The 18,340-nt window shown below is 41.0% G+C and overlaps 1 protein-coding gene across 1 annotated transcript in view; it reads left to right on the forward strand.

The window, feature by feature from the left end:
- LOC111861633 overlaps positions 1–18,340 on the forward strand; it is a 113,984-nt gene that overhangs the window by 68,025 nt on the left and 27,619 nt on the right. The window contains exon 2 of the mRNA XM_023846359.2: positions 10,986–11,060. Within this exon, the coding sequence (XP_023702127.1) occupies positions 10,986–11,060 (75 nt within the window). The remainder of the gene's footprint in view (positions 1–10,985; positions 11,061–18,340) is intronic.

Consider the following 18,340-nt stretch of genomic DNA (forward strand, 5'->3'; position numbering starts at 1 on the left):
GTTACTGATAATAGCATATTAGAGCATATGTGTCATTGCAGTAGATTAAGAAGTGACGTTACAGATGAATGTTAACAGAGATTTAAATACAGTAACAAATCAGATAAATGTAACAGAACATATGATACTTCAAGAAGAAACTTAAAGACCAAAATAAGGGAAGAAACTGTTGAAATTTCAAGAAGCAGTAATGCTACCATGCTAATAGAGGCGAATCTTGGACAAGAAACATACACAGCATACAGTCAGTAGAGATGGGTTGCTCACTTAATTATACCACATTAAAAATCGTGGGTAGTAGAAGAGAACTGAAAATACAACAAGTAAAAATTAGAATAGATGAGCTCAGACAAAACTGGGGAAACTATGTGGATACACAATGTGACAATTAAGTTCCCGAACTTGGGGCCATAAAAACCACACAAAAACATAAACAATTTTTATTAATACCTCACTCAATACAGTCCCCACCCGCATCCTCACAACGTTAACTTCGCCTATAAAACGAATCGAATGTCCCAGAAAACGCTTCTTCCCGTATCGCCTTCAGTTCTCTCGTTACAGTCTGTTGGACCGATGAAACAGCCTCGAATCTTGTCCCTTTTATCGCAATGTTTAATTAAGGAAAGGTCAGCCGGCGATAAACCAGGGGTGTAGGGTGGAAGGGATAACACGGGGATCCCTTGTTTCACTAAAAACTCGGAGACAGCGCCGGTGTATTGTTGTGCAGAAGATACCATGACCTACTTTCCTGAAACTCAGGCCTAACGCGATGAACTCGAGCGATCAGTCTCTTAATCACATCTTTATAAAATTTACCGTTTGCTGTCTGCTTTTTCCGACAAAAAATCGTGATGACTGATACATTTAGCATCAAGAAATTCAGTCAACATTGTTTTCACCCGCGATTTTTTGCATTCTCACTTTCTGAGCTTTCGGCTTCTTTGGCCTCACTCAGTCAGGTTGCACTCTGACGTTTTGTTTCTGGCTCGTATTTGAAACACCAACTTTCATCACCCGTTACAATTCTTTTTAAAACATTTCTATTGTCATCAGTCATTTCAACAAATTCAACAGACAATGAAGCGCGTTGATGTTTTTATTCCGGCGCTAACAAATGAGAAGGAAAACGAGCACACACTTTTTCTTTTTCAAATCTTCGAATAATATCTTACGTATATATCTCTCTAATATCTCTGTTAATCCCTGTCATTTATTCTAACATTCGAACACTCAAAATTTAATCTTCGGCCAAACGCTTTTGAATGACTTCCGTCGATTCTTCTGTTCCTGAAGTTGAAGGACGGCCTTTCCGTTCATCATTTTGTAACGACTCTCTCCCGTTCATCCCCGATTGATGGCACTAGTAGTATTACTGTAATGGCGTCAGTTCGGGAACTTAACTGCCACACTGTATAGAATGACTGATGAAGGAAAACCGAAACAAATTCTACATTATAAAACAAAAATAAATGCCGAGACCGAGGTACGCTTTGGAAAAGGTGTGTGATGTCTGCCATGTCGAGATCTTTTCTGGGACCCACTCAGCCACCCTTCCATTGTGTGGCAGTCACCTCCAATTAAGGCTAAGGTTGAAGCTTTACTTCCATTTCCTCACGTACCTTGAAGGCTTGTTGATTAGGGACAATGGAACCTTGACTGTTTTTAATTAATACTAGTTATAATTTAATCCGATTTTTCGCTCAAAATCATTACAAAGAGTACAAATCATGATAGACCATTTTTAAGACAGTAGAAATCAGAGTAGGCTTATGAGATACATAACACGATAAATTCATTGGAATTAAGATATTTGGGAACGACGATAACAAACCAAAAACTTATTCAGGAGGAAATTAAGAGGGGATTGAACTCGGATATTGTTTGCTACCATTCAGTCCAGAACCTTTTTATCTTCTCCTCTGCTGTCCAAAAACATAAACATTAGAATATACGAAAGTATATTTGCGGTTCTGTATGGGTGTGAAACTGGTCTCCTACATTAAGGGAGGAACATAGACTGAGGGTGTTTAAGAACAGGGTTCTTTCATCAGAACAGGAGAATATTTGTACCTAAGAGAGATGAAGGCCGGTCACGGTAGCCGAGCGGTCCAAGGCTGTCTTCGCTCGCTTGGATACCGGGATCGTGGGTTCGAATCCCACTCAGGGCATGGATGTTTAGTTTGTGTGTGTGCGTTTTCCTGTGTTTGTGTACCGGTAGAGGCCTTGCGACGAGCTGATCCCCCCCAAGGAGTCCTACCTAATGTGTTAGATCTAGAAAGACCGAAGTGAACGGAGAAGTTCATGGAGGTAGGCCTAGGCCCACTGGGGCTGTAGTGCCAAGGGGAAAAAAAAGAGAGTTGAAGTGAGACAAGATTGGAGAAAACTGCATAATGAGGAGCTTCATAACTTGTCCTCTTCTTCCAGTATAACTAGGATGATAAAGTCAAGGAGGATGAGGTGGACAGGGCATGTAGCACGAATGGGAGACGAGAAATGCATATAGTATATTGGTGGGGAAAGCCAGAAGGAAGGAGACCACTGGGAAGACGAATGCGTAGGTGGGTGGACAATATTAAAATGGATCTTAGAGAGATAGGATGGGATGGGATTGATTGGGTTGATCTGGCTGAGAATGGGGACCAGTGGAGGGCTCTTGTGAACACGGTAATGAACCTTCGGGTTCCATAAAATGCTGGGAAATTCTTGAGTAGCTGCAGCATTGTTGGCTCCTCAAGAAGGACTCGGCTCCATAAGTAAGTAAATTTATTGGACATCCCTGAGATTACGATCTGTGCTTTACTGCAGTGTTTTCCTATCTCGGATCTTTCTGCATCTTGAATAGCTAATGAAATTTTCATTCTCAACATTTATTCAGGCAGAGACTAGTTTACGGCTCACCCTTCCCTTCTATGCACTCAGGCATTTGCCCTCGCCGGACTCAGACTGCTGCTCTTATACTTGAAGCTTGTGAGGTTGTACCATAGTTTGGATGCAGGAACGTGAAGTGGCGACAGAGATACATGGCTTTAAAACTATTCAACGGCTGTGAAAATGGTTCAGTCGCTTTTAAGGCTCTTCAGCTTGTCCAATCATGTACATATAGAGTTCTGTAAACATTTTTCATGCGGCTGAAATTTCGAATAGACAGGAGGACCCACGGAGGTGTATTACCACTGATTTGAAAGGTAACATAGCCCTGACGACGGGAAAAGTAAAATTTCTGCAGTCAGGTTACGAAAGCTGCGACATTATGCTATTTGTAATTGCCGTTTTTTGTCTTGTTATATAAAAGTATCCGTTCACGGTAGATTACGAACAAACGAGCGGATTTTGTTTCAATGTACTGCTTCCATTCTGTGAATGCTGATAATTTGTGTGAAGTGTGGTTAACGTTTATCGTGGATTTGAAAGATTTTTGTTTTCAGTCAGGCATCCAGTGATCTAGTTCAACAAAATAGTGCCTGAGAGCTCTAATCTGAAATTATCCAAGAGGCTAACCCAGACGGGCGGTTGGTTTTACCGGGGCATGTTACGACAGCGGTATAAGCTTACACGATCGCTTGAATTCACAGACTCTCCAGCCAGTTCCGTAATTAATGGGACTGTGCTCATAAGCTGTTCTGGGCTAGCAGCAATATTATTACGTAACCATACGTAAGGTAAATCGCTCTCCAATATACAAGAATTGTAGACTTTACATTCTTGTGTGAATAATTCCATTCTGAGTTGGAATCATATTTGTATTCTATATGCAATTATTTTCTCTGGAATTAAGTAGTTATAATATGATTCTTATGTTTGACATTTTCACTTTTCCGTTGATTTCAACTGTCGTTCTCTAGTATTCAGTATGAGTAGCACTGTTTGCACTTATTGCTACAATGTCGATTCTCCATAGTTCAAATTATTTCGATAATTTAGTATTTGTCAGGTTTCTGAGATCTTATTACTTCTTTCTTATTTTTAATTTATATTGGCGCTTTGTAAACGACGTGACACTCTTAGTCTCGTTATGGGTCGCAACTTCTGTCTTTAAACATTTTCTGTCCTGCCTAATATTTGTAATGTTTTGGGACACATCAGTCAGAACACAGAGTTATTATGAACGTATTTCATCTTTATTTGTTTAGTCCTTCCTCTCACTAATTTGGATGTACGAGATTTTGAAGTCAGTAAATTACTGGATGTAGCGCCTGTCCTGAAGGAAGTTACGACTCCTTCAGAGGATGACACATGATACAGAATTCAGAGAGTTAGATTGGCATCTTTTACATTATGCCACCGTATATTCTGGTAGGTGGGTACCAGCATTTGAGAGGAACCTACTACCTACAGGCATGTCTTCAAGCGAGAAGACCTAAGGAGGCTGTATGACCTTCAGAGGGTGACATCACCGAATATTCACAGAGTTAGGTTGTGGTCCTTTGCGTTACGACATCATGTAGTCCTGTAGGTGGTTTCCAGCATTTCGGAGAAAATTATTACCTACATATTCAGGGTAGAAGCATCACAATGTAAAACTTTACCGCGTGAGAATTTCAAATATTTTCATAGAATTGTCTTGGTGACGAGGCATATAGAAATTGTGAAGCGTGTTTCATGCACGTCTTATTGTAAATGACCGAATATGGTCCGTTATTCCCACAACATTTTCAGTAGGTGGAAGAACTACTTCTCTCAGTTATTGATTGTGCATAGGATCAGTGATCTTAGGCAGATAGAAATACATACAGCTGAGCTGTTAGTACCTGACCTTAGTCCTTTTGAACTTAAAATTGCTATTGCAAATCTCAAAAAGTATAAATCGCCAGGTAGTGATCAAATTCCAGCAAAACAGATTCAAGCAAGAGATGAAATATTACGGTATGTGATTCATAAATTCATTAATTTTATTTGGAATAAGGCAGAATTGCCTGATCATTGGAAGGAGTCTTATTATTGTACCAGTTCACAAGAAGGGCGATGAAACTGACTGTAATAATTCTCATAGGGTATCATTGTTTTCAACTTCATACAAAATTTTATTCACCATCCTTCTGTGAAGGCTAGATGAAATTATTGGGGGTCATCAGTGCGTGTTTCAACGTAGCAGATCAACTACTGATCAGATCTTTTGCGTTAGTCAGATACTACAGAAAAAAAAGGGAGTGCAATGAGACAGCACATTAGCTATTTATGGACTTAAAGGAAGCCTTTAATTCAGTTAGGAGGGAAGTACTGGAGTACCCATGAAACTAGTTAGACTCATTAAAATGTGTTGATGAAACATATAATGAAGTCCATATAGGTAAACATTTATCTGACAGTTTTCGTATCCGACATGTTCTAAAACAAGGAGACGCTTTAACGCCACTGCTTTTGAACTTTGCTTTAGAATATTCCATTAGGAAGGTCCAGGGAAACCAGGTGGGACTGAAATTGAATGGGACACAGCTGTTGGTCTATGCTGATTATCTGAATCTACTGGGAGATAACATAGATACAATAAAGAAAAACACACAGACTTTAATTGATACTAATAAGAATGTTGATCTAGAAGTAAACGCAGAGGAAACTAAGTATATGTTGCTGTCTCGTCACCAAAATGCAGGGCAAAATCATGACATAAAGATAGGAAACAGATGTTCTGAAAATGTGGCATAGTTCAGATATTTTGGAACAACGATAACAGATCGAAACCTGATTCAGGAGGAAATTAAGAGGCGATTGAACTCTGTTAATGCTTGCTACTATTCAGTCCAGAACCTTTTGTCTTCTCGTCTGATGTATGAAAACGTGAAAATTAGAACATACAAAACTACAATTTTGCCTATGTTTCTGTATGGGTGTGAAACTTGGTCTCTGAAATTAAGAGTGTTTGAGAACAGGATGTTGAGAATATTTAGACCAAAGAGAGATGAAGTGACAGGAGGTTGGAGAAAACTGTAAAATGAGGAACTTCATAACTTGTACTCTTCTCCAAGCATAATTAGAATGAACAAGTGAAGGAGGATGATATGGGCAAGGCATGTAGCAAGCATGGGGACGAAAAGTAATCCGTATAGGATATTAGTGGGAAAGGCAGAAGGAAAGAGACCACTAAGAAGGCCAAGACGTAGGTGGGTGGGTAATATTAAAATTGATCTCAGCGAGATAGAATGTGGTTGTATGGATTATATTGATCTGGCTCAGGTTAGGGACCAGTGGAGGGCTCTTGTGAACACGGTAATGAACCTTCGGGTTCCATAAAATATTGTAAATTTCTTGAGTAGCTGCACAACTGGCGGCTTCTCAAGAAGGGCCCAGTTCCGTGAAGTTAGAAGAGTATGGTCCATTATACGTACTGCAGGTGTGACATTCTTTACCGTGCCGTGATGTTCCACAAACATAATTTTCCTTCTGTTCAGCCTGGATAAAACAAGGAACTACAGAGTACGCAACATTCATTCAAGATGAACTTTCCGGGAAATTCTCAGCAGCTTCGTCTACCAATAACAAGTGGGCAGCTCCAAGTTCAAATGACCGCTGTTGCCGCTTTAGCTCGGTCACCGTATCCAGTGTTCAGCTAGGCTGCTGGAACGTGAAGGAATCCGTAAGAAGTAGAAAGTCTGTCCGACGGGTATGCCTGATGACGATATGCTACGTTGTTTTGCAAGATACCGAAGGTGGAAATAGCTGACAACAATTCTACCAGATCTCATAAATGCATTATTTTTTTCGTGATCATTCAAAATTCTTTCCACTGTCAGTAATATACTCGTATGTGGACATTTGTGTTGGTATGACATCACAGATCATGCCTTCTGCAAGTTACTTATTCAGTCCTTGCCTGTACCTTCGCCTAAGATCCTTGGCTTCCGTTACGACAGATATCGATGTTCTTTTTTTTCTACAGTTTGCTTTTGCCTCCACCTCTTCACTTTCAACACCGGTAAATTATTCTCTTCATCTTGTAGTCGTCTCAGTCTGGGGGTTCCTGCTTTTCTTGCACCTTCTGGCTTACTTTGGAGAACTATCTTACATTTCCAATTTTTAATTTTCTTAATGCCCCTTTCCTTGGATAAACTTAGCACATTCCAAATAGCAAAGCACAACTCATTGTTTTTACAATATTTCATTGGTCGTTTTTCTAAATTTTCCATATGATATCTGTCTTTAGAATTCCTAACACAAGTTACTTTACGAGGTAAGGTTGGTACTCTCACGCCCATCTGCCATCCTGGGGGACCAAGGACTTCATTCCATCTAGCCTCTATCCTTAGATTTGTTTAGCATGGGCAACCTACCACTAAGGCCACCGCATAATCAGGGCACGTGGTCCCCCCAACTACATTAAGGCAGTGGTCGTGCGGGAGGCCAGTCTCCCAAGTTCTAAAAAGGGAATATGCACTGTGCAAACGAAAACGACAGAACACGAATGTTCGGATTTTCCCGAACGCTTTTACGCTGTTCGGCGACTCATCTGCACTGAAAGAAATGTTCGCATTCAGCCTAGTTAGTTGTTCTGTAGCCGCTCCACCGTCGAGCACTAGTTTTAAGCATAATTAGTATCTTTAGTACAAGAATTAATTGCAGATGGCAAGTAATAGTCAAGGCAGTGGGACATAGTCACCTTCTTGTCTGCAGGGATTGACTTATGCCCAGTCTTACTGTTACACAGGAAGTCCCCTCTGGCATTTTCTTAGAAATTTTGTTTGCGAGTAACCCAGCGGCAAACTTTAAGAATACGATCACTGATAGGTCCTGCACATCGTAATTCAAAAGTAGGCGTTTTTCAAACCCACACCAAGCAGGTTATCAGTCAGTAAGCTGTCAAAAACGACGTTAGGACTTTAAGGGTCAGAATCCCGCACTACAGCTGGCTGATTGGAGATCCAAAATTACCCAATCAGTGGAATTGAGGGGAAGTGACTTAGCTGAGGAATTGACGACCGGTGACCTCAGGGTCTTCAAGGAAGTCAGTCGCCGAATGCAGTCGTATTACAGCTCGCAAACTATTCGGACCCAAATTCGGTGCCAACTAACTGTGACTATAAATTCTAAGTTATAGCATAAGTGACTAGTTAAACTGTGATTGTAGATACCTACCGACCAGTAATCCAGCCATTTAAGTACCTTAACGACATGCCGAGTGATTCTTGAATAAAGAGAGCAAGTTCAATCTAGTTCATTGGCGGTGTTCACTACTGACAGCAGTTGCAATAGAGTGGCTTGTGAATAAGTGTTGTGTGTGCGTGTGTGTAATATCGAGCGTTCCCCTTCCCCTACATGAGCGAGGCCCAGTTAAACGATCTGAGATTGATTCTTAGCTCTACCACTTGAACTAGCACCTCACCAACAGCATATCCTTACAAATCATCCCCTCTTTCTTTCATAAGATCTGTAAACGAATGCCATAAGTTTACTGGCGCCCAATCCTCTACCCATTTACTTCACAACGAGAAGAGGAGGTGGTAAGGAAGATGAGCGAGGAGAACCAAGCAGGCTGTAGCCGCAACCTACCAGCAGCCGCAGCCAGCAATAGAGACGTGGCTCGACGGTCATAAGGGGCGCCACAAAATAGAGGAAGACGAGGAGGGCGGCGCGAGTTTCAACCATTGTTAACTCATTTCAAGCTTCACGTTGACTTATGTTTTCTTCTGTACCCGATGCACATTTTTATCATCCTCTGCTTCTGCCGTTTGCGCCTGAGTGGTGACAATAGTGAATCCGTTTTTTTTGGCTTCCGATACCCCGTAACGAAAGGCCGTGCCACAGCTCAGGCACTTAGTTGCCTGCTTCCCACCGCGACGGCCCGAATTCGAGCCCGGGTCTGGTCATGTGGGACTTGTGGTGGACAAAGTGGCTCTGGGGCAGGTGTTCTTAAGTACTTCGGTTTCCCCTGCCAATTCTCATTCCACCGACTGCTCGACACATCATCATCATCATCATCATCATCATCATCATCCGTCTCATTCGCCGAAACTTCATGGAATGTTTCCATAGAATTGCTCGCAGTGTGTAACGTTTCAGTACTTTGCATAAAACGCCCGTACGATTTTTGTTATCCTTCAGTCGATCAAAAATGGGTGGCAGAATGTCCCGCCCGGAATTTATTGTATCATGAAAGCGCCCAACCCCCAATTATCCTCCGCGCATTAATTGCACCGGCATTTAAATTGTGCAAGGGCCCTTCATGAACAGCATGATGATGTTCTGTGCTCCAGTATCTGTTATTTTGGCTGTTTACATAACTACTTAAATTAAACCACGCCTCTTCGGAATACAACATAAGTTCTGGGTCAGTAAGTCCATTGAATACCGATTCTTGAAACCACCTACAATACCAAATCCATGCCTCGCAATCTGGAGGCAAAAGGCCATGTACGACTGTAGTTTTGTAAGGCCTAACTTCAAGTTCGTATCAGCGTGAGCTGTACTTTTTGCCAGCCCACACTGAAGAGCTAAAAGACGTAACGACGCTTTTGGGCTTGCTTCTAATCGAATACCGATGCCAGTAAGTTCTTCTTGAGTCAGCGCACGTATTTTTCAGGATTTTTTCCTGCCCAACACCAATCCAGTGGAAAGTTCTTATAATGATATTGAGAATTGTTACTTTACACGACACACTGTTGTCAGGACACTTCTTACGAAAATCTCTAAGGCACTTCCTCGATGAAGTACTTTGTACAAAGATATCTTGTAGGAATAATTTTTGTTCAGTACTACAATATATTTCATATTTGAACACTGCATTCCCAGCACTGCTGAATGTACTCGTATTTATACGGATTTCAGGGACATCTAACCGTTATAAACATTAGCTATATCGAGATAGGGCAATAAGCATCTGGTGACGAGATTCTTAGGCAGCGTCTACACGAGCGCACAAAATGCGTCCGTTGTAACGAACGTACTTTGCTGAGGACACCACACAGTTGCAGAATGCGGTGCGTAGTTTTTTGTCTGCAAAGGAGTCAGAAGAAAGCGTAGCATTCGCCTCTCTTGTTTATTTCTACAACGGACGCATATTGTGCGCTTGTGTGGACGCTGCCTTAGCCGGTCAGCAGTGGACATGCGTGGGTGACCATATTTATAGCCAGTCGATTTGGGATAAATTGGTTATTGAAATATACGGCGACCTATCCCTGGAACAAACCCAACGATTTAAGAATTTTCGCCTGAAATGTGTTCATGCACTTGAATTTGAAAATGTTCTGATTCTGTTTCCTTATAAATATTTACACCGAAGCGTTGTAAAAGATAATTTGTTTTTCGATGTGACACTGAAGCAGTCTACTGCATACAGGAGCAATAACGTCCGTACTTTGTAATTTACCGACGCTGTTCATGCTTTCATTACAAATGCTTGCCACTTTGATATATTAAATTATACAGATGCCGTATGTTATCGAAATATAATGTTATTGTGTTATTATTATATTTATCATCAGCATCATCATTTATTGTCTATTCATTTTGTCTGTCCTTGTATTTGTTTTTGTTGTTATTTTGTACTCGCCCCGAATCTGTACTTAGTTCCTGGATGTTGAGGTCAGCATATAATTAAATAAAGAATTGAACTACATTTTTTTACTTACACACTTACATAACCTTGTATTTTTAGCATGTATTTCTTAAAAACACACGAGTTAAGGCTACAAAATTACACTGCTAAAGATATGTTGGGTCTATTAGCCTTGTTTAAACATTTTTAGCATATCAGGTAAATAACAAGTACAAACATTACATGCATATATACGTACAAACACACGTACATACATACATGCATACACATGCACACTTACACACATAGTGTACATACAGTCACAAGTCCTGTCAGTCGATACTGTGTTACCTCTGTCCTGAGATGATGCTTTAATTCCTACACTATACTTGACCGGTGTAAGGGACTTTAATTTATTTTCTATTTTCTGTATTATGGAGTTGTCAGAAGCGTGTATTTACCATTTAAACCATTTGTTTCGAAGACTTCTCTAAGATATGTTCCTTCTGTCATGCAGGGAAACATCTGGTGCTGGTGACTGACCCAGAGGGAGCTGCAGATCAGTACGCCTTTGATAATCCGTGTTTCAAAGGTAAGTGCATACCGCTGAACTCAGTGCCTGACTTAGATTCTCTGCTGCCAGAGACATTCAACAGTAAGGAAAACGTAATTACCACAAGAGTAATGTTGGCAGTACTGAAATATGTATTTAATGTAAGCCAGCCGTGTCAAACATGCGGCCCCCATAGCCACAAAGTGCGGCCCCTCAACTTTTAGAGCTAATTGATATTAAAATCAATATTAAAATTTTAGTAGAAATATTTTTTGTAAAGACAATTTTCCAACAGACCAGAAAACAAGAAGTCTCACACAGACATAAATTAGCAGGCTGCAGGAAATAATATGTTTTGCTATTTCTAACATAATTTCTTGTGTAATCTCTCTTTTTACATATTGAAAAGCTGTTTGATACTTGTCAAAAATGGCATTCTCTTGCTTTTTAAAACTGTAAGATATGTGACTTTAGGTAATTATATTGAAATTATTCCTAAATAATAAATAGAATTAAATTTCCTTGTATCAGAATCTAATGTTTATTTCTATTTTGAAGTGCGGCTCTGGACTATTTATTATTTATAGGGCTGAGGTGACCCTCTGTACAAGTTGAGTTTGACATGCCTGATGTCAGCAATATTAATCTTCCCTCGTCGAACGTTACCTTCGAGTGGATAGTATTCCTACTTCGTATTCGGAAGATCCGAGTTCAGACCTCAGCCCAGAGACCGGTTGCCCTCCTTTTATAGTTTTTAACCGAAGTACTCGGAGAAAACCTGCCCCAGCGCCACTTTGTCCACCATAAATTCCACTTGACCAGACCCGGGATCGAACCTGGGCCGCCGCTGTGGAAAGCCAGCGACTAACCGCTTGAGCTATGGCGCGGCCTCAGTAACGTGTTAATCTCGTCAATTTGTGGATCGGCAGATAGAATACATTGGAAAGTAGGGAAGTTGTATAGAGAAATGAGATTTGTCTTGCTCGCTGATTACGTCATAAAAACTTGTAAATAATTAGTTTAATATTTGACCTACTTTAGCATATTCGTTTTTTCGACTTTTGTGTTGTATCAGTAAGCTGCCGGATTCTCTGGTTAAGATTTTCTTTGAACTGTCAAAACATGCTGGTGATTTTGTGGGATCAAAAGAGTTATTACGTTCATAACAAACGCCTGTCATCAGGCTGTTTACAGCTAATGCACTTCAGTTATCGTTCTTCATGACCGCCTCTGTGGTCTAGGGGTCAGAGTTCCTGGCTACAGATCCAGAGGTCCCGTGTTCTATTCCCGGCGCTACCAGATTTTCTGAGAAGTAGTGGGTCTGGAACGGGGTCCAATCAGCCCCATGAGGAAAATTGAGGAGCTATTTCAATGCAATAGCGGCTCTGGTTTAGAAAACCGTGGGGATCCGTTGCGCTGACCACGTGACACTATCCGCAAAAGTTGGCACTAACTTCGCCGACAAGCGGCGGTCGCTCGGTCGTTATAGTTCGCTTGCGGACTACAGGCTACGGAGTTTTGTTTGTTTTGTTTCTATCGTACTTCATATCTTCCAGACATCGATTTTAATAAAGACCTAATTACCTCTGTATCTGCATCCTGAGTACCCTGTTAGGTTCTTGAACACATTTTTTTATAGAGTGTAGTCTTCTGGCTTGTACTGCTATGTACGTGTACTTTGGAAAGAAACGATATTTTGGGGGAACATAATCGCCTCTGTCTTCATGGTCGAGAAGTAAGCCAACCAAGAAAAAAGAACGGCGAACTAGTTTCTTGCCTGGCTTACTCTCGACCCCGAAGATGGAGACGGTATTTAGGCTTTGTTCTAATTACATGGCGTTACAACTCAAATCACCATGCTCTTCATAGTCACCGCTGTGAGAACCTAAGAAACATATATGTTATAATTTCATGGTTGTTCTACATGGCGATACTTGTTCAGTCCATTTAATTTTTCAGTATTTAATAGTTTAAAATACTCGGTGAGAATTATAAATTATGAGGCTCCTCTCGGTGCAATATTCTCCATTTTCAATTCTCTGTCAGATCACAACATTTTTCTATCTAAATCTTTAAAATTAATGTATTAATATTACACAACTAGGTACCGTCTGTGGAAGGCAACATTAGAAGTGCTGAAATGTCTGCTACTTTACCTAAATTTCTCATAGACATTATGAATCCTATGCCGTGAAATATTTTCCAGCTCGAAAAAAAACATTTAGAACTAATTGGAGAACTTAGCGGCCTCCGTAGTCTAGGGGTAATGTTCCCACCTCATGACTCAAGGTACGCGGGTTCAAACCCGGCGGAAAAATTCAGGGAACAAGTCCTCCGGGAGGGACTTTAAGCCGTGGGTCCCGTGTCGTAGATTTACGGCACGTAAAAGAACCTCATATCTCTAGGAGACCTCTGAGCTAAATTTGGCCAAAAAGTTTCCCGCCCAAAGTAGTTTCCAATGCCTCCGGTAGATGGGGGAAGTAATAGGTACCACTGCCAGAGGAGGGGGGACCTTTCTGACAGAAAGGGACTAACTATTAGATACCACTGCCAGTAGAACGTTGGAACCTCGCTGGCAGAAAGGGGCTGATAGTAAGCACCAGAACCGGTAGGGTATGGAGACAGTAGAAATTAAAAGGGGGACGCACAATGGACCAATAACTGGTCTAAGTGCATGGGAAAGCCCACCCCCTCAATACTGAATACTGAATTGGAGAACTTAATGTGGTTTGCTCGAAACTTGCTTCAGGATAGCCACAGCCAGTAAAATGACCACATAGCTAGGAGATGGACGGCAGCGGTTCGTTTCCGGGCAGTGACTGGGACCTTTGTCACGGCGTCCAAATTACCTCAGAGACTCACCCAGCCTTTTAATAGTGCGTACCAAGGACTCTCTCATCGGAAGTAAAGCTGTTGGAGCTTGAAGCTGACCATTCTTCTCTATTTAGTGTCAAGATTGATGATTTATGGGGCTTTCTTTTGCAGTTCACATACAGCCCTCCATAACTTGATCTTGAGCATCGAAGAACTTTTAACTTTTATTTTTTAAATTTTTTTTTCCTTGGCACTACAGCCCCGGTGGGCCTAGGCCTACCTCCATGAACTCCGTTCACTTCGGTTTTTCTCGATCTTACACATACGGTAGGACTCCTTGGGCGAGTGATCAGCTCGTAGCAAGGCCTTTTTTTTTTCTTTTTTTCCCTGGCACTACAGCCCCAGTGGGCCTAGGCCTACCTCCGTGAACTTCTCCGTTCACTTCGGTTTTTCTAGATCTTACACATACGGTAGGACTCCGTGGGCGAGTGATCAGCTCGTCGCAAGGCCTCTACCTGTAGACAAACACAGAAAAACGCACACAAACATCCATGCCCTGAGTGGGATTCGAACTCACGATCCCGGCTTCCGAGCGAGCGAGGACAGTGCATGCCTTAGACCACTCGGCTACCGTGACCGGCAACTTTTAATTTTACCTCCTCAAAATTTACAATCCACTGAAGCCTGAAATTAATCAAAATAATATTTAAAAACTAAATTCCAAATTTAAGAAGACAGTGCATCCCCATCAGAAAGAGCAATCAGCTAATGACGTTTAGGAGATTAATTGCTGTTTATTCTGAGAATCATACGAAATTTATAAATACAATCTGTGGGCAAAATGCAGCGTTTCTTCAGTGTTAAAGCAGGTGGTGTGTATAGTTTCTGATGCGCTTTAAAGGGTTAAATAAACGATGATTATCGACTTGAGTATCTTTAGTTTTCATGTTTATAGGCACGTCGTTTACGATTCAGCTCAGCCTGTCCAGAACCTGTTTTCTTTTTAACGTCAGTTGAAGTTCGATGCAGATGCCATGTTCCTCGCGCCTCAGATGAGTTTGACTATGACCTACAGAGATACCGTGTGTGTTCTTCACGAATATGCGTGTCTTGTCCGCGCCCATATTCCTCGCGCCTCAGATGAGTTTGACTGTGACCTACAGAGATACCGTGTGTGTTCTCCACGAATATGCGTGTCTTGTCCGCGCCATAATGACAGCATTTCGAAACGAAGGAGAGAAGGAATGCGCCGTATACACGTCGACAGTCTGACGGAAAGTGCGGGGAGAGGGGTCACACTCATGAGCTGTCACGTAGGGAGCTAATGGACACAGCTGGATAAAACGCCGTAAACATTTCATCATTCGAAACCTCTAAAGCAACAAAACACTGGGATTCAGTGTCGCCGTGTAGTGGCTTAGTACTCATTTGTATTCAGGAGGTCCCATGTTCAAATATCGTCCCGGAAGCTGGCTATCCTGCCTGGGGCTTATCATAGTTTTCCTCAGTCCCCCCAGAAAAATGACAGATTTCGCCTATATTAGGTTAGACTTTCCTTCCACGCCCTTTTAAATGCATTGTTACTAACCATCCATTACTCGACACTATGTAAAGTGAGCTACTAAAGAATGCATAGCGACGAGCTTAATGGTTGTACTGTTTACCACATGTTATCGGGTGAACAAATTACTGAGGATGAGATTGGTGGGACATGTAGCACGCTTGGGGACACGCATACATAAATTTAACTTGCAAGTCTGAAGATCGCTTGCGAGACCTAGGCTTAGGCAGGAAGATGATATTAAAATGGATATTAAGGAAATAGATCTTGAGGGTTTGGACTAAATTCATCTAGCTTGCAATAGAGATCAGTGACGACCTCTTGTGGGCATAGTAATCAGCTTCTAGGTTATAAAATGTGGACAGTTTCTTTAATGTTAACTTCTCAATAATGTTTTTTTTTTATGTAAATTAATTTCAGACTTCAAATGGCAGGCGGTAGCGTAGTTGGTTGAGGCACTATGCTACAAGCCGCAAAAGTCGCGGGATCGAATCCCGAGGTGATCATTGGATTTTTTTTCAATTTACCTAGTCCTTCCAACCGCACTATGGCCCTGGGGTCGACTCAGCCTCTAACAGAAATGAGTATCAGGAATATTCTTGGGGGTAAAGGGCGGGCGGCGCGTAGGGCTGACAACCTTACTGCTATCTATGAGCCGATTGCCTAGAAAATGCGGGAACCTCAACATCTCACAACCCTATGGGCCTCCACGGCCTGGTACAGGGATACCTTTACTTATTTTACTTCAAATGGCTAAGTGGTACTGCAGGTATAAAATGTGACCAGCCTTCTGTTGAATGTAATACTCCTTAATACGAACATTTTAATATTCTGTCGAGCACATCATTAAGTCATTATATCATGTCACCCGATAGTGATTCATTCTTGCTGACCGTTTAGATGAAGCTCAGTGTGATGGATGGCGGTTGAGTATATTTTGTTATGTACATATTGATCGTTTTGCAAGGACATCGTAGTTTGCATAAATTTGAATTGATAATAAGGCGTGCATTCCTGGAGGGCTTCCTTGTAGGAAAAGAGAACTTTCTAGTGTTCATCTACACTATGACCCAGCGTATGTCATACCTTATGTAAGGGAAGAAGAAAGTCCCAGTTTAGGCACGTTTGAATTTCCCATCGGCGCATGAATACCGGAAGTCTGTTGAAAATATAAACTAGTAAGTTTATATTGATGACGTAACAATCATCAACTGATGATAACGCACCCTCGTTTCCATAGCGGATGGAGTATAAGGCCGAGGGCACACCAAGGAAACTGGCAACCGAAAAGCAACTGCAATTTCCGTAAAATGTCGCCGATTTCAAGCAGGCAACTGATTTCCAACTTAGCAGGGGTACACTGAGGAAACTTATGTTTGATTAGTTACTCACATCATCTTGAGTTGGTATGTTCGCCCGATGTAATGTATTATTGTATTTTTTAATTTCATGCTTCTGCAATGGAAGATCCTGTCATAGCGTGGCGGTAGTTGAGATGGCATGAGAAGAGAGGTGATGACCATAAGGAAAATGTTGGGATGTTAATTAATATGTTTTAATTAAGGTAAATTTATTTTAATCACGAATTTTTGACATGCAGTGCAACAATTTTAGCAAGATAGAAGACACCTGATGATGGCCGTATACAGCCGAACCATGTTATGTGGTGGAAGGGTGACCGTGTAATACGTTGCATTTAAGACGGAAATATATGTGAAATACATGATATACAGTGCAACAGGATGCTTAAATACAATATTAGGAAAAGGAAACATTGGGTGCATCTATTCTTCTTTGACGGTTTAAATTGAGTTTCTTATATCGTTTCGAAAGAACTTATCCAGAATCTAGACGCGTGCCTCTCATGAGAAATTCTTTCTCAAGCCAAATCTATTTTGTCCCGCCTAGCATAGTCTGGATGACATTTGTCAAATATACCGGGCTCTTGCTCAGTTAACTGCACAAAATCAATATTAGCAGCTTCGTCAAACTTTCGTGCAATCTTAAGAAACAATTGAATCACTGAAGCGCATTACAAAACAGCTGATACTACGAAACCACGCGGCAACGCAACTATGAGAAGACTGGCATGCTCCGTTGCCTGGAAATTGAGTATCTCAGTCTCTCCGCAAGTTGCGTTTTCGTTTGCTTAATTTGCGCTGCTCCATTCAATAACATGTGTTCAACTCAGGCTGATAACAATTCTCGGAAATTGCTGTTGCTATTTTTCTTGGTATGCCCTCGCCTAAGACGTAGCGCGCACATGGAATTTTCGATTGGCAGATGGTTGTGCACGATCGTGGAGGCCCAACGACTGTTGAGGGACGTGCGCGCGCACACAATTTCGAGTTGTCCACAACTACGCTAATGATCAGTCGGTCAGTAGCAGCATGGATGTGTACGATACAGCAGGAGTTTGTGCATTATTGTTAAGATTCAGGAAAAAAGGAATCGACAATATTGGGTTCATCCTATATACTATATAGGATGAACCTTTGAAATAATACCGATTCATTATTTATAAATAACGGACATAATATGTTAACATATTAGTCATATTTTTTGTCTTATTGATTAATAACATTGTCATGAATAAAACAGAGTTTAGTATTTCTAGAATTATTATTGCAAACACAAAGCACACAAAAAAAATTTTTCTCTTATATAACATTAAGGGTACGATCACTTTTTATGCAAGTCATTAGACTCATTACACTTCAGCAAGAATTGTCAGGGAAATAAAAATTGATCATGCTAAAAAATACTGTATGTGTAATATATTACAGAAAACTTTTGAAATAAACAGAAATAATTGTACTATATATATATAATTAAAACATTTAACAGAAATTTATTGTCTTGAAGTATTATATACAGCACTGTATGTAATTTATAAAGATTATAACTACCTAAAGTATGGATAATTATCTATACTATATTTTTT

This window comes from Cryptotermes secundus, unplaced genomic scaffold, assembly GCF_002891405.2.
Source record: "Cryptotermes secundus unplaced genomic scaffold, Csec_1.0 scaffold43, whole genome shotgun sequence".
Lineage (NCBI taxonomy): Eukaryota > Metazoa > Arthropoda > Insecta > Blattodea > Kalotermitidae > Cryptotermes > Cryptotermes secundus.